Source organism: Dromiciops gliroides, chromosome X (assembly GCF_019393635.1).
Source record: "Dromiciops gliroides isolate mDroGli1 chromosome X, mDroGli1.pri, whole genome shotgun sequence".
Lineage (NCBI taxonomy): Eukaryota > Metazoa > Chordata > Mammalia > Microbiotheria > Microbiotheriidae > Dromiciops > Dromiciops gliroides.
The window spans coordinates 47,903,115-47,925,373 of NC_057867.1; the positions used below are offsets into that span (position 1 = coordinate 47,903,115).

General features: G+C 42.2%; 1 protein-coding gene across 1 annotated transcript in view; it reads right to left on the bottom strand.

Moving 5' to 3' along the window:
• Nucleotides 1-1,035: 1,035 nt before the first annotated feature.
• Nucleotides 1,036-22,259, bottom strand: part of HS6ST2 (heparan sulfate 6-O-sulfotransferase 2) — a 261,877-nt gene continuing 240,653 nt past the window's right edge. Inside the window, exon 2 of the mRNA XM_043974860.1 lies at nucleotides 1,036-2,490. Coding sequence (XP_043830795.1) covers nucleotides 1,794-2,490 — 697 coding nt within the window. The 3' untranslated portion in view covers nucleotides 1,036-1,793. The remainder of the gene's footprint in view (nucleotides 2,491-22,259) is intronic.

A 22,259-nucleotide genomic window follows, 5' to 3' on the forward strand; every position in this document is an offset into this window, starting at 1 on the left:
TACAGGTATCATTTCTAGTCTCCTATTACTCTCCAATATCAATAACAAGAGGGTTAGTCAGCCAGCATAAATCTTAAAAATGTAACAAAGCATGTAAAAGGGGAAATTCCAACAATTACAAATACTTGATAATATGGAACACTTAGGACCTCACTCAATTCACACCAATATCTTCCCCTTTTTTGGCATGGAGATGTATACCATTCCATTATTTTTCTCAAGTTGTGTGATCTCTAAGAACTGTGATTTATTTGCATTTACTCTAAGCTCAGCTGCAGAACACTTCTTTTCAGGTTGCCCAAAGTACCGAAGGTATAGTCTACTGTATAAGTATAGATCTGCTCACAAACATGAAAACACTTTGTAGTTTTATGATTATTGTGATCTGTGACTGCTAAAAAGGGATGACTTCACTTCAAGGATCTATGATTTCAGCAGTGCTGTTCCTCCTTCATCAACCTCTGCCATGACTTAGTAGTCCATCTTGGTAGGTTTCTGTGGCTCAAAAAACAAACAAACAAAAAATCCCCTGGTGGCCAGGTCTCTGGTGACGAACTTCTTCAAATTCAAACTAAACTGGTCCTCGGGTAATGGACACATTGCTCTGCCACCAGGATCCTACTAATATGCAAAACTAACAGTCAAGAAATAACTAGCTCGATTGGACATTGTCCAGTAAAATACACTGAAAACAAATGCGTTGTTTCGTTTCATTTCCATTTGATGATGAAAAGCAGCCACTGTTCTGGACTGATTCCTATTCACGAACTTGGAGAGAAGGGCAGCACTATATACACAGCCATATGATCATTTCATTTCAGCAAATGAAAGTCCTGATTGGAATCTGGTATCTTAAACCACAGGCAGTAGCTTGTATTTAACACAGAAGGATGACTGTTGGTCAGGTAGAAATGAGCACAATTTGAAGAAACCTTTCCTGAATGGGGAGTGGGACTCAAACCGTTACAGAATGCTTGAAAATACAGTGCCCTAAAAATGATGGCCTTCGGTTCTTTACATCGGTGTTCAGTTCAGCAAAGTGACGTTTCTTTCATTGTTGTTGCTCTTCTTCTTTTTTTTTTTGTCTTTTTTTTTTTTTTTTAGTATGAGAGACATCCAGTTTAAAAGTCTTTAATAGCAGTGGGTAGAAACATTTGGACGTTTTGAATATTTCTTTATGTAACAAGACACGTGACTTCTTCTTTTTTGATTTTTAAAAGCCAATATTTATATCTGTCAAATTACCATCTTTTAGAGAAATTTTGAATTTTCTTTCGTTTGGCAAACATCACTAGTACTTGGTGTTTTATTCAAATAGAGTCTTTTTTAAAAAATTCAGAAGAAAATGAAAAAAAAGATGTTCCCTTTTATTTATTTATTCTGTTCTTTTTGTTCATGTTTATCACTGGAAAGATGTTTGCGTCCAAGATTGAGTGGCATCATGAATAATTTAAATACCAATTCTTAGGCATAAGTTAAAGGGTCACATTTTGTCTTTTCATTTTGTATCCATAACTAATTTAAGGACTCCTTGAAATATCTAAGCATCAATTTCTGTTGAGCTTGGTTTGGCATTTCGATTTCATAAGTAGTCCAAAATTTAATTACACATTAAGATTGTTTTACCCACGCATGGTATAACATGAAATTGAAAGGCATCTGCAGAGGCAACATTTGAACGGTTTTTGCTTCCCCATTTAGGGAAGAAGAATACGTTTGGAGTATTTCACTTTCTAAATTTCAATTTGTCTTCGTTGGTACTTTGGGGTTCGAGACGAGGTTCCCGTTCCTGATTATCGCCATTTTTCGATGTCCTCTACGTAATCAGTAGTCGCGTTGTCAGTTTGATCGTGCTTGTGAGCATGCCTGGTCTTCAGAATTTTCCGTTGCTCTTGACGCTTCCGCCGGGCTTCCTGGTGATCCTTCTGTCTTGTAAACTGATATCTTTGCAGGAAAAGGTCTTTTGCGTACTCATACAATTCCATGTCTAAAAAGTTGAGGGCTTCGATCCGCTTTTGAGTCTGCTGATCTATTTCCACGCTGGAAGCTCTTGTGTTGTTATACTGTGTAAAGGGCGAGATGAAATTCATGTTGAAGGTTTTCTCAAACAGGTACTGAGTCTTCCTTTGAAACTCAGTGAGCCCAAAGAAAGCCATGCATTTCAGGTTCTCTTTGGCGCTGTCTAGAAGAACCTTGTTTCTCTGCTCTTCCGGCATCACAGACAGATTATAACAGCCAACCAGACTCAGATCAGAAAGCATACGGACTTGGCGATTATTGGCTAAATTGTAAGGACAGTCCATAAACTCCTTGAGAGAACAGCCAGACCAGTCATCCCCTGTGTAACAACTGGGGAGCTCTTCGATAGTTGGGGACCTTCCGTCACAGACGTGCAAAGAGGCTTTCCATGTTGCTCCTCTCTGAACATGCCTCCATTCACTCAAATACCGGGAAACAGGGTCACGAAGGATGGTGATATAGTAAAAGTTCCTGTAAAAAAGAAGAAAGCAGATGAATAGGAATAGTGTCGAGCAGACATGCAAAAGCAAGTGCCAGTGAATGTGATTGAAAAGGGAATCCTTTGCCAGACACTGGGATCTTTCTGGGTTTAAAACACGGTCATAGATTTAGAGCAAGAAGGAACCTCAGATGTCAAGTCAAACGACTTCATCTCATAGATGAAGAAATTGAGGCTTGGAGTTTTAAGAGGTTTGCCCAAGTTCACATAGGTAAGACAGCAAAGTTGGGATTCAAACATGGGTCCTTTGGGCAGCTAGGTGGCGCAGTGGATAAAGCACTGGCCTTGGATTCAGGAGTTCCTGAGTTCAAATCCAGCCTCAGACACTTGACACTTACCAGCTGTGTGACCCTGGGCAAGTCACTTAACCCTCATTGCCCCACACAAAAGAACAAAACAAAACAAAAAACAAAAACAAACATGGGTCCTTTGACTCCAAATTCAGATTTTCCCCATTGTACCACACAATACCTCTAACATTATGTTTTCTATGCCTCTTCTTCTTGCTTGTCCTCCATTCTCCATTCTCTAAGCCATTCTATTTCTGAACCTACCCCACAGGATCACAGATGCATAGTTCTGGAGCTTGGGATGCACCTTAAAGGCCCTATAGTCTGATCATCTCACTCCCCAGAAGAAGAAGCTAAGGCCTGTGGTGGTAAAGGGACTTGCCCAAGGACACACTAGTAATTGCCAGAGGCAGGATTACTCCAATGGGCCATTTGCAACTTACCAAATCTGTAATATGGAGGCAAGACCAGGCCCTCTACTTCCAGCCAGCTGCTATAGGAGCCTGCAGAACTGAGATAAGGACTGAAAGGGGAGACTACATGACAATGGTGTGCCCCTACAGGAGGTTTCCAGGGTGGGCACAGCTAGGCAGCTGGACTCTGTTCCTTCGGGTGTTGAATATATTCTCTTATCTACTAGAAGTGTTTAATAACCATTTGTTGAACTGAATGAATATCCAGGCATGAAGAGAAGCTTGCTCATCGCTTCTCCCTGAACATGCCTGGCCTTGCTCAGGTACCAGTCACAGGGCCAAGGGAGATGGTGATGCAGGAAAAACTCTGGGGATGAGATGTCTTGTGGGCATAGAGGACACCAGAAGAGATGCAAAATTCCAGACTGTATTAAAATGCATGGGACCTGTGATGATGATGAAGAGTAATTTGTAAAAACTGTACTTTGTGTCTAGCCTAGTAATCTGAATGATAGAAACAGAGATCATTAAGGCAGGAAGGGACCTTAGGAACTATCCAGGCCAATGCCTTCACTTAATAAGTGGGTAAAATGAAGCTCAGAGAAGAGTGACTTGGCCCAGGATAGTCATATCCACATGTCTAATATATAGAAACAGGTAGAGATCATTATAGATAATGCATATTAATGTTAACAAATATTAAAAATAACAACTATAAATAGGCAGTTATTTTAAAATATATTTAGGGGGGCAGCTAGGTGGCACAGTGGATAAAGCACTGGCCTTGGATTCAGGAGGACCTGAGTTCAAATCCGGCCTCAGACACTTGACACATACTAGCTGTGTGACCCTGGGCAAGTCACTTAATCCCCATTGCCCCGCAAAAACAAAAATTAAAAAAATATATATTTACACATCTAAAATTAGGTTAATAAGCCTGGGGCATCACCTTCCCATAATTGTCATGTCTATAGGCTAGATAGACTTGGGTTGATTTAGTCTAATGGGTTCTTCAAACAGTTTCAAAGACTATTTGTTGAGCATCCATGCCTACTTGGCTCTATGTCAGTCTAGAATGTAGTGGAAGGTTTCCTGCCCTCCCTCTACCCGTCCATACGGGGGAGGACGCTCCCCCCAGCACTGCTAAACAATTGGCTGTGACGGCAAGAAGAAACTTGTTTGCCTGATTTTGTTTTTCAGAGAAGGGCCACTAGATGTCACTGTTCCACAGGAGGCTGCCCACAACCACAGCAAAACTGTTTCCTTGCCCTTCATGAGGGTGCTGGGTCAGAAATGGCCATTTGGGTTTGGCACACTCCGGAAATCCTGTGTAATTCAAAACAATTGTTTCTGGGTAGGGTGAAGGGGCGAGAGTGGAGAGAAAATCAGGGACATGGAACGGAACAAGGCCTAAAATGTCTCTTGAAAATATAGCAGATTATGAGGCAGCTAGGTGGCGCTACAGTGAATAAAGCACTGGCCCTGGATTCAGGACGACCTGAGTTCAAATTTGACCTCAGACACTGGACACTTATTAGCTGTGTGACCCTGGGCAAATCACTTAACCCTCATTGCCCACTTAACCCTACAAACAAACAAACAAACAAACATACAGCAGATTTTACCCTGAAATACTTCAAAGGCATATACGGAAAAATTGTCCCAGCAGGAGGGGACCTCAAGGACCATGTGTTCCCCTGGGGTTGGCAACTTGTAACTGTGGAGTGGCATAGGCCTCTAGGCACATATACTTGGCTTTTCCAGCCTCATTCATTCATTCACTCACTCATTCATCTTTACTTGTATGTCAACTCATTTCATCAATCCACAAATGGGTTGGGTACCATGAATCCTGGTCCTTATATACTATGAATTAATGAATTGCCAGCCTTCGGGGTAAAGTAAAGCTCAAACATAGGGCCCTCATCACTGTCCTCACTCTCTCCCCCTTGCCCTCCCCTACTGGAGTCTTCTTTTAGTTATTGCCCACATTCATCAACACTTACCTCCTCCTTAGAGTTTGCTACCAGGGTTTGCTTTCTTCCTCCTAACTCTCTTCCCTCTTAACCCATAGTTTATCAGAGGGCTAGGTTCTCCCAGACCTCAACTTGTCATACTAATGTGCTAAAAGAAGCCTTAGGTGTCTCTTCTGGGATCTACTTCCAATGTTCAGGACACACATGCATTTATAATATGGCTTTCCTAAGACAATAGAAATCTGGATTTTTATTCTATTGTATTAACTTGTATAACTTAAATAAAAGAATGGAAACATAAATCAGTGCAGATAAGGGTGGTGTAAAATTTCTAGCATCAATGGAAAACTATTGTGATTAATAATAGCAGCTGACATTTATGTAATATTTTCTAGCTCACCCACAAATTTGATCCCTTTGATCTGTATTTCAGTTTGTTTCCCTATGATGTGGGTAGTAGTGCATGTTATCCTCATTTTAGAGAGGAAGACATAGGCCCAGAACACATAGGTAGAAAGAGATAAAAGATAGAACGGGCACAATAGTAGGAGCACAGCATCTGGGAAAGAACTGAGACATTATCTAGTCCAATTCCCTTATTTTACAAAGGAAGAAATTGAGACTAGAGGGAAAGGTGACCCAATAAGTAGTAAGGCTAGGAACCCCTCCCTCTGGTTGGAGAGGGTGGAGAATGGACATCTGGGAGCTCCTTTCTCCCAGATCCTCCATTATTTAAGAAGAGCACCCAGGGAATTCTCCTGTGTCATCGCTGCCCATTTGGGTTTCATTTCAAGACTTCATCATGCCCAAGTGCCCTTTGACCTCCTCTCTCTCCCCTGGTGTCTCCCCTCAGCTTTTCAGTTTCTTTTTACCTGTTGTCTTCTCCCATTAGATTATAGACTCCTTGAGGGCAGGATCTGCCTCTAACTCTGACTCCATTAGGGTAAATAACCCAACCCAACCCAAGTCAATCTGTGTTGTTTACAGATTAGCAAATACACAGCATATTGAAATGCTCAAAGGGATCTAGGATCTCATCAATTCCAATGTTCTTTCCAATGGCTTACTTAGATCACAACCCATCATTGATGTCTGCCCTACCTGGGTGATTCTTGTCTATGTCCTCCCATAATTTCACTAGAGGTAGTCCACCCAATGGGCTGGAGTCCTTCCTCAATTTTTCCTGACATAGTAAAGATATTAGCGGAACACTTTGGCTATCTATCTTTCATCCCTCACCCTTGTCACATGACTAGAGCATCTTTTCTTTCTTATATTTCCCTAACAACACCATTTATATTTGTTCTTCAAAGTTCTGTATTGGACATCTGGTATCTGGTATAGCTTGCATGAAAATGCCTCCCCCTCTCCAACACACACACACACACACACACACACACACACACACCTTTCTCTACATTGTCTCTGTGTGATATTCATTTTTAATTCTTCTTAAACTTCTGTTCCTTGTCTCCTGGTCATACAACAACACTTGTAAAGTTTTGGTATTTAAAACATGGGTCTTTGTTTCTAAGAGAAGATGATGAGTCATGAAAGAAGTGTTTCAACTTCCTGAAGGCAATGCAGCCCATTATTCCCCTTTCTTCATGTTTTATTCTAGGTTTAGCTCACTGTGCATCTGTACGGTCTGTCCCAAATCCACGGACTGTTGGATAAGCTCAATGGGTTATCCATCAAAATGCATTTCATAATCTGAGCAATAACCATTCTTCATCCACTGGGTCTTTTCTCTCTCCAGCCACACTCTCTGGGGTGGTTGTGGAGTTCCTCCCCGAGACTTAGCGACTGATTGAATATTGGGGAGTCAAGCAAAGAGATTCACTCCAAGGCTGCCAACTGGGATGTCTGGAATAATGATGCCCAGAATCTCATGTGACTTTTACAACCCCATTCTGAGGGAAGTGCTCCAGTTCTTTTCCCCTTGTTACAGATAGGGAAACTGAGGTGCAAAGGTGCTACAAATTCAAGGCTTTCCCCACAATACCACTGTTGCTTTATATAATATATATACACATATATACACACATGCACACATGTCCAATGGAGCTCTTCAAAAAAATTATATTTTAAGGACATAACTAAAAACGGTTATTTTCCCTGACGTGATTTCTAAGCCTTAATCTAATGCGACTCCCTGCTCTTTTTATAGATGAGAAAACTGAGGCCCAGTGAGGGGAAATGACTTGCCTCAAAGTCAGAAGTTACCAACTGAGAAATCAATCAAATTAGCTGCAGAGAAACAGGGTGGTGCTGGATGGCTTTGTTTTCACATTTTTCCATGCCCTAGGACAGAATATTAAAAACATGCTGGAAAGGACCTGTTACCTAGGAACTGAAACTGCCCACCTCTGAGGAGGGGAATTGTAGGCCTGCAGGGAAGGTTGTCTTGCCTCCAGGGAGCCCACATGCACTTTACAGTGAAGAGCTGGGAGAATATCTATGAACTAGTACTGGGGCATGGGAGGGGAGATGGCCCCTTTCTCCTGGGGCCACTGGGGCAAAGAGAATCCTCTGGTGTGACTCCTTGGAGGTATGATGAGCAGAGTCAACCCCTCCCCAAGGTAAAGTCCCCCTTCCTCTACAGGGCAGGAGTTTCTTGGTGATTCTGGGAGACAATTCTCAGAAGAGATGTGGTGAATCCCAGCTGTTTTGTTTGACTTGACTGTACTTATTTATTACAGGAGAGGGCATTCTATTGGAGGGCAGGAGTCATGGGAAAGAAAGGAAAAGAATATTCGTAAGGCATTGCAGAAGGAAAACAAAAAAGAAATCCAGATAAGAGATGGCAAGGTTGATTGGCTCCCTTGAGCTAATAGCTTAGCTAGAAGCAGATGAATGGAGAAAGTGAGGCAATGGATAGAATACTGGGTCTACAGTCAGGAAGACAAATTCCAATCCTTCCTCAGACACTTACTAGCTGTGTGACTTTATGTAAATCATTTAACCTCTGTTTGCCTCAGTTTCCCCATATGCAAAATGGGGGTAATAACAGCATCTACCTCCCAGGGTTCTTGTGAGGATCAAATGAGACACTGTAAAGTGCTTAGCATGGTGCCTGGAGCATTGTAGATGCTATTAAAGGCTAGCTGCTGCTGCTGCTGCTGTCACTACCACTACCACCACCACCACCACCACCATCACTATTACTAGTTCCTTTCTGTGCCCTTTCTGTCTAGGGCACCACTCTCCCCTGAGACCTGTGCTGAGCTCTTCCATGATTATACTGATGATGTTCTAAGCTTTTACCCGTCATTTTGAAAATATCAAAGTCTGCTTTGTCAACAAAACTGTATACTCTAAGGTCATAAGAAGGATCCTAGAAGTTTATACCTGAAAGTCAATATAAATATATCTCTAATTGGACCTGCAGTATAACATTTTCATTTTGTGTTAGTAGATTACAGGTAGTACAAATACTGCTTTTTTTTTACTATGCCACAGGATTAAGGAAGGACTATGCTTAGATTTTTCAGGCTATTATACAAATGGCAGTGAGGGTATATGTCATTGTGAAACGGACTGTGGAAGAACAGGCCTCCTTCCCTTGCTAAATATGCCCAAATCATCAGCAGCAAACCTCTTATCACACAGAAATGAGTTAGAAAAACCAAGTGGGCAGAATTAAGGCTAACTGATGTCAATAATGAGTAACCCTCCACTAAAGTCCTTTGATGCTTCACTATATTCTGGGGTGGGTAACCTTGGGCTTTTGCAAATTGTGAAAAAAAAATTTTTAAATAAAAAAAAAATTTTAAAGCAAAAAATGGGGCAGCTAGGTAGTGCAGTGGATAAAGCACTGGCCCTGGGTTCAGGAGGACCTGAGTTCAAATCTGGCTTCAGACACTTGACACTTACTAGCTGTGTGACCCTGGGCAAGTCACTTAACCCTCATTGCCCCCGCAAAAAAAATTGTGGCAGAAAAGTGTTAGATCTAACAAGTCCAACCCAGCTGGAAAGGCTTTGAGTATGGTCTGAGTACTGATGTAGCTAAGGTTGGGAGAAGGAAAGAGGGGATAAAGAAGAGGGGAGAGAGAAGAGAGGAAGGGGTAAGAGAGGGATAGAAAGATAGAGAGAGGGAAATAGAGGGAGGGAGAGAGAAATGGAGGGAGAAGGAAAGAGAGAATTTCAGAGCTGCTCATGAAAAGAATTCAAGACTTTGAAGGGGTGCAATCTGGGTTGAAGAAAAGAGTAACCTAGAAGACATGCAATCTCACTGTTGTGAACATTCCTTCCAATGAGACTGATCAAAACCTACCCATGTCTGCCCACACTGTGTGACACTTGTATACATCAGCGGGCTACATGGTACTGTGGATAGAACACTGGGCCTAGAATCAGGAAGACCTGACTTTGAATCCTGCCTCAAGACACTTATTAGTTGTGTGACCTCAGGCATGTTACTTAACTGCTCTCTGCCTCAGTTTCCTCACCTGCAAAATGGGGGTAATAATAGCACCTGCCTAATAGTGTCATTGTAAGGATTAGATAGCATTTTCAGACCTTAAAGCACTATATAAATGTTAGCTATTTTCTCTCCAAAAGTTTGTGACAAGAAGTTTCACATGTTATGGGCCTTCTTTACTTTCTCCCAATATCTCAGGGGTATTAGTGGACAATGTGAATTGCCCATCATTTGTCCTTTGCTCTTATTTATCTTTTCCCCAACTGTGCATTTCTCTGATGGTATCCATCCCATCACTTCTGTATCATTTCTCAACTCTAATGTCAACTCTAATTGTGCTCGTGCTCATGCCCTCCACGGACTTCTTCATTGCCTTTCACATGATCTACAACTTCAATTCATTGGACAGGGTGGTATTCCAATGATCACAGCTATATATCACCACCAGAGTAATATTGTTGTTAAAAAGATGGATCTTTGTTCCATCGAGAAGCCTGGGGTAATTAAAAACCCTGCACAATTTCCTATAGGCTCTTTGCCACCTATTCAGTTCTGGGCCTGTCCCATTGTTCATTTGTGGTGTCTGTCCCAGATATATATATATATATATATATATATATATATATATATATATATAGAGAGAGAGAGAGAGAGAGAGAGAGAGAGAGAGAGAGAGAGATAAGCTCTATAGGATGTCCATCACAAATCTGGAAGATGGTCATTTTCATTGATTTGGTTTTCCCTGTATGATTAGTTTGGCCCAATTCTTTCAAGGGATTATGAGTCTCATTTAGGTAGATCTGTAATGTTTCTGGGGCTTAATATTACAGGTCTTCTACAATACTCTCTCCACCTTCCATATATCATTGAAATAATACTAACTAAACCTATAGGTTCTATAAGTGAATCCAAAGTAATTTTGTTGAAGAGGGAGTTTTGCTATGATTTTAGAGGCCTGTACAGAAGGAAATCATACCAAGAAGAAGTCCATTATTTAAACTAGCATAGGAATATCCAAGTCAGAAGGAACTTTAGAGATTTTTTCCCCTAACCCACCATGGTCTAAAGGATGAAACTAAATGTCTTCCTTCCTAGACCCTTCCTAGAGCCTTGAGATACATGGCAGTGCTTTCTTTAGAGACATTTCACAAAGAGAAATGATTAAGAGGCTAGCCATCTAAAACAGGCTCCCATGGCAGCCACACCATGGAACCTGGGACAGCTCTGTGTGGGCTTTTTGGGGAGCCAGACACCCTAAGGTTATTTTGGACAAACCTTAAAGAGAATCCAGGTTATGATTCTGATATTTTTTGAGAACAGCACATGAAGAAATGTTTTTTCTTTTTGCCAAATTAAAGCTGCTTTCTCTCCTTTAGGCCACAAACTCATTTAAATGAATTCTTGTATTGTTTTAAGTGACTCAGTTATGTGAAACATGAACATTGGCTCTTGTATGCCAAGTAGAATTCTGGAACAATGGAGAAACAAATGGCTGGGAGTTCTTTGGACCAGAAAAATATTTCTCAGGAGAACTTTCTTTCCAGGTATCAGAGAATCACAGAATTTTGGAGTTGAGAGGGACTTTAGTGGCTATCTGGTCCAACTCATACTTGAAAAAGAATCTTCTCTACAACAGAGGTGTCAAACTCAGAAAACTCTCAATAAGGCCTGAAGATTAAATTGTAATTGGGACATGTTTAACAAAATCAATAAAATACAATACAACCTAGATAATGTTAATTGGTGGTTTTCTGTCAATATGAGGCCAGAATGTTTTTTTTTTTTTTTTTTTGGTGAGGCAGTTGGGGTTAAGTGACTTGCCCAGGGTCACACAGCTAGTAAGTGTTAAGTGTCTGAGGCCGGATTTGAACTCAGGTCCTCCTGAATCCAGGGCCGGTGGTCTATCCACTGCAACACCTAGCTGCCCCTCAGAATGTTCTATTTGAGTTTGACCAACAATGCTCTACAACATAGTTAAGTGGCTGTGCACTTATCTATCCCATTCGGCCTTTGAAGACCTCCAATGAGGAGAAACTCCCTAACCCCACAGGCAATCCATTTCACTTTTGGAAAACTCCAGTCATTGGGAAGCTCTTCCTGACCTCAAGCTTATGTTTTCCTCTTCCCAACTTCTCAGGTCCTCCTGACTCCAGGGCCATTGCTCTATCCACTGTGTCACCTAGCTATCTGCATCACTAAATAACAGCTTAAATGATCATTTTAGGAATAAAAAACATCAATTGTGATCTCCCCCCCCCAATAGTCACTGATGTAATTAATAGGAAGGGCTAGGAGATCCAAAGTACACACAGAGAACAGACTAAGCCCTATACTAGGGATCTTTGTTATATAGGAAGCACGGTTCAAAAATACTTCCAGTAACACACAGTCAACATTTTGAGGAGATGAGTTTCTCCTTTTCACTCAGTTCAATAAGAAGAGGATCGACAGGATAGTAAAGGAACTCAAAAGTGGGACACATGAAGATTAGTTGAAGGAGTTGAGGATGTGGTAGCCTGTGATTCTAGGCTTCAAATAAGAAACTTAATGGAGGGCATGTTAGTTGGCCTTAAGTATTTGAAGGGCTGTGAATTAGACTTATTGAGCGTCTGATATGGACAAACTAGGAACACTTTACAACAAGCATACATTAAGTACTTACTATGTTCCAACTAGGCACTTAGAAAAGACCCCTATGTGGAGCTGCAGTGGATAGAGTGCCAGGCCCAGAATCAGGAAGACTCATCTTCCTGAGTTCAAATCTGACCTCGGGCACTTACTAACTGTGACCCTGGACAAGTCACTTCACCCTGTTTGCCTCAGTTTCCTCATCTGTCAAATCTGGAGTAGCAAACTACTCCAATATCTTTGCAGTCACCAAGAATGGAACACAACTGAAAATGACTCAACAACAACATGTGCCAGGGACTATGCTAGGTAGGTGCTGGGGATTCTACTAAAGCAACAAGTAGAAGTTAGAGAGAAGCTGATTTGGCCTGATGTAAAAGAACTCCTTAATTAAGAGGGCTGCTCCAAAGTGCAGAGTGCCCAGGGAGGCAAAGGGCTCCTCTTCATTGGGGTTCTTTGAGCAGAAGCTGGATGTTCCCTTGTCAGGGATGTTAGAGGAGATTCTTCTTTAGCCCCAGATTGGATCCTATAGCATCATATTGGTCCAAAAGGGACTAGTGCCATTCCTGCTCAGTGAAGACTTCTCTGATTTGTTGACCTGACTGTACCTTTCATATCCATATGATTCCCTAGGATTTGGGACATTTGTGCATCTCTGTCGTGGCCCCAAGATAGGGATAGTCTTCCAGATTGTCTGCACCAAGACATCTTGGTCTTTCCAAAGATAAGGAATACGACCATGGATGATTACACATCCCAAGTAGAGTTCACTGCTTGGGAAAAGCAAACAGGCACTCAGTTGGGTGGTTAGTTGGAAATGGATTGCCCCCTGCAAAGATCCAACACCAGAAAGGAATAAGCCCCAGCGCTTGAGAGAGATATCAGGCCCTGACTTTAGAACTTAAGGTACATGCAGTCACATGCTTAAAGGCAAAAACCACATCAGGCCCGCCATTAATCAATCATTCTTACAACATGTCAATGGGAAGTCCAATTCAATTATACTGTCCAAGTTACCCGAAGGGTTTTACACCCTTAACTTGTCCTTTCTCACAGGAGGGGAGTTTATTTCCCAGAGAGAGTGACCCAGAAAGAATTGGATTGAAGGCTCTTTTCCCAAAGAGAACTTGCCCTTCAGGGTTGTTTATCAGGAAAGGACACCTGAAGGGGATGCCTAGGTGCCACTCCATGGGAGAAGGAAGAGTGGCCACATAAAAACAGCACTGGGTTTTTTAGACTACCCTGCTTTCCGAATTGCTTTCACATATATATCATCTCATTAGAAGGCCTAAGGGTTTAATAGAAAGAGCCCTGCTCTGCCACTAACTTGAAGTGTGACCAGAGTCCCCTCCCCTCTTTGGGTTCCTGCCTCTTTTCTTATAATCGGTCTCTAAAGTCCCTTTCAGCTTGACCATTCTGTCGATTAAGCAACAAGCATCTAACTAATAAGCATCGAGACACAGAAGTTAGTCACTGACCCTGGGGACCTTACCTTCAGACAGCAGAGACAAAGATGTGCACATTATAGAGGTTACACACACACACACACACACACACACACACACACACACAAATGGGTATAAGGTAACATCTATGATCTTCACAACTAGGTAGGACAGGTATTCTTTTTTTTTCTTTTTTCTTTTGGTGAGGCAATTGGGGTTAAGTGATGTGCCCAGGGTCACACAGCTAGTAAGTGTCAAGTGTCTGAGGTCAGATTTGAACTCAGGTCCTCCTGAATCCAGGGCCAGTGCTCTATCCACTGCACCACCTAGCTGCCCCCTAGGACAGGTATTCTTATCCCTATCTGAAAAAAGAAAGAGAAATCCAAAGAAGGAAATCGACTTGCCCAAGGTGACACAGATAGCGTCAGGGCTAAAACTATAGCCTTGACACCAGGCTACAGGGAAGCAGATTCAGCTCCATAGAAGGAAAAAAAAATGTCTTGACAATCAGTTTGCCAAGTCTGAGCTTTTACCCAGTTTGGATCCTCTTATTTAAAGACTCTGTGGTACCTAGAGCTATTAAATTCTAAGCTTTGCAGGAAGACTTCTAAGAGTAGCTAGGATTATCAGCACCTGGTGCTAGGAGGACTTGCCTGGAGGCTCCAGCTCCACCCTTCCACTCCCCTAAGCCTTTGGTGAGCTCAAAGAAACAACCCTGCCCAGAGACCTTAAGGGAAGCCAGGAAAAAGTCAAGAAAAATGGCAAGAGAGGAGTGCCTTTCAATGGGAGGGGATCCTTTTGGTAGGAGACACCCATCCAGATGCTAAAGGAGGGAGGAGATAAATAGCCAGGTAACATGTAAATTTGAAGTAATCAATCAATATTTGTCAAGCACCTACTACATGCCAGCACTGAGCTAAACTCTGGAGTTGTAAAAAAAGGGCAAAAGACAGTTCCCGTTCTCAAGGAGCTCACAATATAATGAGGAAGACAACATGCAAACTAGTGTATACAAAAATGTTGTCTACAGGATAAATTGGAAATAATTAGCAGAAGGAAAGCAATGGGGGCAGCTAGGTGGCGCAGTGAATAAAGCACTGGCCCTGGATTCAGGAGGACCTGAGTTCGAATCTGGCCTTAGACACTTGACACTTACTAGCTGTGTGACCCTGGGCAAGTCACTTAACCCTCAATGTCCCACACCCCCCCCCCCCAAAAAAAAAGAAGGAAAGCACTGGGATGAATCAGGTGAGATAAGATTTGTAAAGCATTTGGTGCAGGGCTGGACACATCCTGGCCACTTAATAAATCCTCTCTCTCCTTCCTTGTCTCCCTTCCTTCCCTCTTTCTTTCCTTCCTTCCTTCTCTCCTTTCCCTTTTCCTTCCTTTTCTCCTTCCCTTTCCTCTTCTTCCTTCCTTCTCTTTTCCCTTTCTTCCTTTTGTTTCCCCCCTCTTTGTTCCTTCCTTCTTCCTTCCCTCTTCTTTCCTTTTCTCCTTCCCTTTCCTCTTCTTCTTCTTTCTTTCCTTCCTTCCTTTTGCCCTTTTCCCCTCTTTTCTTCCTTCTCTCCTTCCTTCCCTCTTTTCTTCCTTTTGTCATTTCCCCCTCTTTTCTTCTCTTCTTCCATCCTTCCTCCCTTCCTCCCTTCTTCCTTCCCTCCTTCCTGCTTGCCTGCCTTTGTGTTAGGGAGAGGCCTCTGAAACAAAAGATATGTAAGATTGGCATTTATTTCAATATTTTAATAACCTTTGAGCTCCTGAATGATTGTGAGTAGTGCCTCTATATAAAATATGGTTACCCAACAGAGGCATTATCTCATTGTGCAGGGCCAAAGAACTCAACATTCAAATACCAGTTTGGGAAAAACCAGCCAAGCCAATTTTCTAGGTTGTTCAAGGATAACTATTCAAGGAAATCTAAAATCATAGAGCTCAAAGGGACCCCAAGGTTCCTAAGACTCTTATTCTACTGATGAAACCCAGAGAATGGAAGTGTCTTGTCCAAGGTTGCACAGCTAACAAGTCAGTGTCAGAGGCAGATTTGGAGACCTCAGCTTTCCTAGGGACCAGCCTGGGAGTCTTTCCCCCATGATATACTGCCTCTTGAGTCTGTAACAACTTAACAGCATCCTTCAGCAATAGCAAAGCCAAGGGCTGGTCTTCCTTGTGGGGCTACTGGATATGAGCCAGTTAAATGTTCTGAATCAGACGATGCTCAGAGCAACCCAATTAAAATGCAGTAGCAGAGTTGGTTTCCAGTTGGGTTTTTTTCTTCTTCTTTTTTTTTTTTTTTTTTGTGGCATGCGAGCAGTAAGCGGCAAGAGCTTCCACTCCCTGGAGCAGCGGTTTGCAAAGCTGGAATGCTGGTAGTTTGTCATTTTCCAGAGCCTGCTCACCCTTCCAAGAATCTTAGTGCCTCATTGATTCAGAACACAGTGCATAAAGATTTCATTTTGCCTGCACACACTGATTCCTTATGGGGGCTATCTGTTTGGCCATGGAAAAGTTTGCTTAGTCGAAAAATTGGGAGTTTGACATTCAGGAAATTACAGGCATCTGTAAACCACGAAGGATGTGCCAACCCTAACATTTTCACTGCACGCATGGAGCTAGAATAACTAGGAGAAAGTGTGTGTTATCCCACATAAATTTTATGATCTTTTAAGGAAACATTAGTTAGCTCTGAGAAACCCCCAAATGATGCTCAGGTATTTTAATGTCCATGTCACTTTGAGTTCATTATTCAAAAGTGCTTCTTTTCCAGTGACCAAAACCCTGTCACTAACTTGAGGGAAAATACACAGACAGGCAGGCAGACAGACACACAGACAGGCACACAAACGCACACACAGAGGCAATGTTTATATGGTACGCTATGGTTTACAAAACACTTTTCATACACTGTCAGATTTGATCTTCACAACAGCCCTAGGAGGGAGGTACTATTAAAACACCCATTTTATAGGTGAGATTGAGGCCCATGGAGGTTAAGGAGTATGAGAAAATAATGGGTTTTGAGGATCCCAGAGGCCTCCCCACTAGAGGGCCTAACTGCCTGACCTCTTTAAAGGCCAGCCCAGAGTCAGTCAAGTTGGACCTTAGACTGTGAATAGAGATGATTGAGATTAAAACCACATGTACCTGAAAGCTCCCCCCCCCTCCCCGCAAGGGGTCCTCTGGACTCTGACCTTAGCACTTGCTGCTCATGGACCACCCTCAAGTCCAGTAAACAAATAGATTTAAATGATGCTAGCCAATTAGCTTGGAGCAGTGTGTAAGGGCTGCTTCTCCTCCAGACTGCAGGGAGTTTATGCCCTCTGAGGCTCTCTTGGCCTGGGACACTGAAGGAAGCAGCCATGAGGCACTCTCTCTCTCCCCTCTATCCTAGGTATATAGGGCTTCTGAACTTTTGGAGCCATGTGCTCTCTTTACTAATATTTACTATGGTTTAATAAATGCTTAACACCCAAAGACTGGTACTATAGCCTCTGATTTCTAAGTAGTGATATATTAAAAGTTCCCTAAAACTTGGGACAGAGATAGGCACCCCCATAAAATTTCAAACGAAACAGTAGCTTGTTTAAGGTCACACAGTAAATGTCTAAGGAGGGGATTCCAATCCAAGTTGCTTAAATCCCTCTCTTCTCTCTTTTCACATAGCCATCCCCTTAGCTCAGACCCTAATTACCTCTTGCCTTAGCTATTGCAATAGCTGCCTAATTGGTCTCCCTGCAAAAGTGATCTTCCTAAAGTCCAGATCTGCCCATCTCCCTCTCCTACCAAAGAAACTCCTGAGCGTGCCAAAAATCAACTCCTCTGTTTGGCATTTAAAGCCTTTTACAACCAGGAACCACCCTCCCCTTCCAACTTGTATTACACATTACACCCTTCCATATATTCTACAGTCCAACCATACTTGCTGCTCCTCACATAGGACACTCAACCTCCCGTCTTCAGACCTCTGCACAAGTGTTCCCTCATGACTGAAATTCTCCCCCTTCCTCCACCAATTGGAACCTCTGATTTCCTTCAAGACCTAGCTAAAAATGCCATTTTCTACATGAAAATTTTCAGGTAGCCCAAGGTGCAAATGCTTTCCCCTAGAAGGTAACCTTATATCTGCTTTGTGAGTGTATGCTAAGCATTTAGTACACACATTTATTACAAAATCATATCAACGACTGGACAGTGTTTTGCTTATTCTGGAAAGATGAAGCTCAGTAATAACACAACCCTAGCATTGCCAACCAAAGGTTCTGGTCATATATTTCTTCTAAACAGTCAAATCTTCATGCAGTAAGCTTGGTGAAAACTACCTTCCAAAAATGGAAAGGGGAGGCTGACTGAAGGAAGCAGACCTCACTCATGTTTACAAATGAAATACGAGAAGGAATCTTCAACAGAAAAAAATGCACTCACTTTTTAAAAATTACCAATAGTCTTACCATGAACAATACAAATTTTGTTTTAAAAACACATTTTGGACCCTATGTGGTAAACTTTGACAGCATACATGCACCCATACACATGTTCTCTCCCCAATTAGACTGTAATCTCCTTGAAGGCAGGGACAGCTTTGCTTTTGTCTTTAACCAACACAGACTCTGATATTTAGTAGGTTCTTTCTAGTGATTAACATGGGGCCTGGCACTTAGTAGGTTCTAAATTATACATGAGTAGTCATGGAAAACAACTCTACATTAGCTAGGTTGTGAGAGAAAACAGATAAAAACAAAACTTCAGATTAAGGAATTGTCCCCCAAAAATGTGTTTCAGTCTGTTTTCAGATACCATCAGTTCTTTCTCTGTGGATGGATTGCAATTTTCATAAATTCTTCAGAGTTATATTGGATCATTGCCTTGCTGAAAATAACCACGTGCTTCCCAGCAGATCATCTTACACTAATGCTGTTATTTTGTATACAGTACATTTCTCTCTGCTTTAGTTCATGTGGGTCATTCCAGGTTCTTCTGATAGCATCCTGTTCATCATAACTTTTATAAAGTACCTTAAACTTGACAGAGAATTTTCTTCACAATAGCCCAGCAGAGTAGGTACCATGTTTTGCCACTGTAGTCAATCATCATAACTATTTCCCTCCTCCTATTCCCTTCCAATGATATTTACTCTATTTTCTATCTTATTTTGTGTTTTGGTTTGAGGGAGGGCAGGTTTTTCTCTCGCCTGGCCTGTTCTCTGGTCCTAAGATAACCTCAAGCCAACTTGCTAGTTAACCAGCCAGCAGAGTGCTATGGTGGTTTTTAGCTTTGATGAACCTGTGCCCCTCCTGGGCCGCCTGCTGCTCAGGATTTCTTCCTGGTTCCTGTTGGGGTGGGACAACTGAATTCCTCCCTAGGTCCCGCTGACACCCCTGCACTTTCCCCCCTCCCCCAGCCAGCTGTTCAGCCCTCTCACCCGACCACAAGCTCAGTTCCAGAAGAAGCTGGTGATGCAGCTGATTCAGAGGCTCGGGGGTTAAGTTCCTCTGGTATGGTATGCCTGGGGTCTCTGTCAGCATGATCACGGGTTTGGACTTTACTTGCAGCCCAGAATGGCCCCCTTTAATCTATCTATGGCTGGAAAATAATCTCAGCCCATATTTTTGTGGGTTTTTCTGCTCCAGGGGTTCTTTTATTGCTGTTTTTGGGGCAATTCCACTTAGTGGGTTCTAAAGAAATTCATATTGATCGATTCCCTGATATTTTCAAGTGTGATCCTGGTAGGGTTAGAGGTTTGATATATATTACTCAATACAATCTGTTCTTTAATATTCTGATGATTTGTGGTTTCAGCAGTGTGAATCTTCCCTCTACTGATGCAGATCTCAACCCCTCTGAATATTAACTGACAATTTCAGGAGTTGCTATGGCCAAAGAAAATCAATCATCCAGCAATCCCCTCAGATTTAGCCAGGCTAGTCCTCAGGCAAGAGATACTCAGTCTGTTGCCAGGTCCCTACCTGAAGGCTTTCCAGCTGGGTAAGGCCCTTCACAGCTGGCTCTGCCTTTGAGAATCCAAGGTCACTTCCATGCTATGGGAAAAGCATCTGAGAGTGACGTTTAGCACAATATGAACAGTTCAAGGCCATTAAACTGGAATAAAGCAAAATTTGATTGGAAACTCAACTCTACACTTGCAAATATTTAATTCTTGACAAACAACCAAAGCACAGAGTTAGCAAGCCAGCAGACTCTGAGTAGAAGAAAATCATTTTTGAATTTACACTATTTTATTTTCTTATATGATTGAAACTTGCCACACAGGCTTACCGTGTGAAAGCTTGCCCCAATCTACATTGTTTTGCCTGCACATCATTCATGAACTATGACCCCCCTTCCCCTCACTCCTGAAATGCCACAATATGTAACACTGTTTGGGTGACTGTCTAGGACACAAATGAAATGGTCAGAGCTGAGCTAGACTTTGAACTTCCCTAAGTGTGAATCTGCCACTGACCATCGCCATATATTGCTGACAATGTGTACAAAAACATGGTGCCTATGGAAGCAACTGGCTTGGAATGTTGTTTTACTTAATGTTGTTCACTTGCCAGACTGAGAAATATTCCAGAAAGTGAACATTCAGATGTGCTCATTCTTTTATTTTTCTGTGCCATATGAGTATTGCTTCTTCCAGAAGTAGTTTGGGAAATCTCACTCTTAAATATAAGCAAGAAAACCATTCCCCTGGATTTATCTTCAAGGTATCATACAAACGGATTTAAGTCATTGGACCATTGAAATCCGCAATTTCAGAATTCTTATTTTACTGATCAAGAAACTGGAAGTACCTTGGCCAAGGTTAGTGAAGTTCGTGAAGGAGGTAGGATTGGAATCCAGACCTCCTAGGTCCTTGGCCAGTTTTAGATAGAATCCTGGAGAATGACTTGATGTCAGAAATATCTAAATTCAGGGGGCAGCTAGGTGGCGCAGTGGATAGAGCACCGGCCCTGGATTCAGGAGTACCTGAGTTCAAATCCGGCCTCAGACACTTGACATTTACTAGCTGTGTGACCCTGGGCAAGTCACTTAACCCCCATTGCCCTGCCAAAAAAAAAGAAAAAAAAAAGAAATATCTAAATTCAGATTCAGAGTCTGGAGCTTACTAGGCATGTAACCCTGGGCAAGTCACTTAATTGGTTTGCCTCAGTTTCTTCACTGTAAAACGGGGCGGGGGGGGGAGGGGGGAATAATAGTTTCAGGGTTGTAAGAATCGAATGAGATATGAACCTGAAATGCTATACTACAACAGCCGCCACCACTACTACTGCTCCTCCTCCTCTTCTTCCTCCTCTTCCTATATCTTTTTTGGGGGGCGGGGCAATGAGGTGATTTAATTTAATTTAATTTAATTTAAGGTGATTAAGTGATTTGTCCAGGGTCACACAGCTTATAAGTGGCAAGTGTCTGAGGCTGGATTTGAACTCAGGTCCTCCTGAATTCAAGGCCAGTGCTTTATCCACTGCGCCACCTAGTTGCCCCCCTCTTCCTATATCTTCTTTTTTTTGGGGGGGGGGTGAGGCAATTGGGGTTAAGTGACTTGAAGTGACTTGCCCAGGGTCACACAGCTAGTAAGTGTTAAGTGTCTGAGGCCGGATTTGAACTCAGGTACTCCTGAATCCAGGGCCGGTGCTCTATCCACTGCACCACCTAGCTGCCCCCCTCTTCCTATATCTTTATGCCATTGCATGATCTATATTAGGCTTTAGGCTACTTGTAGCTAAAGATGGGGGCTATATACCTGGTTTTATAAAAAGCTTTATACACATTTATCTTTTATCTATACACATTCTTGTGTATAGATAAATGTGTAGCACTCATGATGGTAATTAATGTAGATTCGTATATTTTGCTTATGAATGCAGTTTACTTGGAATACTGAAGAGTTAGAGCTCTTTAAAACTTCTCTCTCCAGAAGATAATAGATTTTTTTTAAATTTAATTTAATTTTTTTTAGTGAGGCAATTGGGGTTAAGTGACTTGCCCAGGGTCACACAGCTAGTAAGTGTTAAGTGTCTGAGGCCAGATTTGAACTCAGGTCCTCCTGACTCCAGGGCCCGTGCTCTATCCACTGCGCCACCTAGCTGCCCCAAGATAATAGATTTTGAGTTAGAAAGGACACTGGAGAACATTAAGTTCTGCCCCCTCAGGAAACTGAGGCCCAGAGAGATTAAGAGACGTGTATAAGGTCACACAGCTAGTATGTGTCTGAAGTGCAATTTGAACCCAGGTCTTCCTGACTCTCAATCCAGTACTCTATCCACTATAGGACACTCCCTTTGAACCACAAAGATATTATCAGTGACATTGACAAATACAGAGAGACTGCATGTTTGTTGAATTTTCAGAAGACACAAAGCTAGGCGAGATAGCTAACATAATGGAAGATGGAGTGAAAATCCACACAAATCCCACCCTGAAATGCTGGGCTGAATCTAAAAAGGTGAAACTGAATATGTAAAGTCTCATGCTTGGGTTCCCAAACTCCCAATCTCACAAGTACAAGATGAGGAAGATATAGTTAGATAGCAGCTAAGATATGAAGAGCCTTAAATGCTAGGAGGATCTT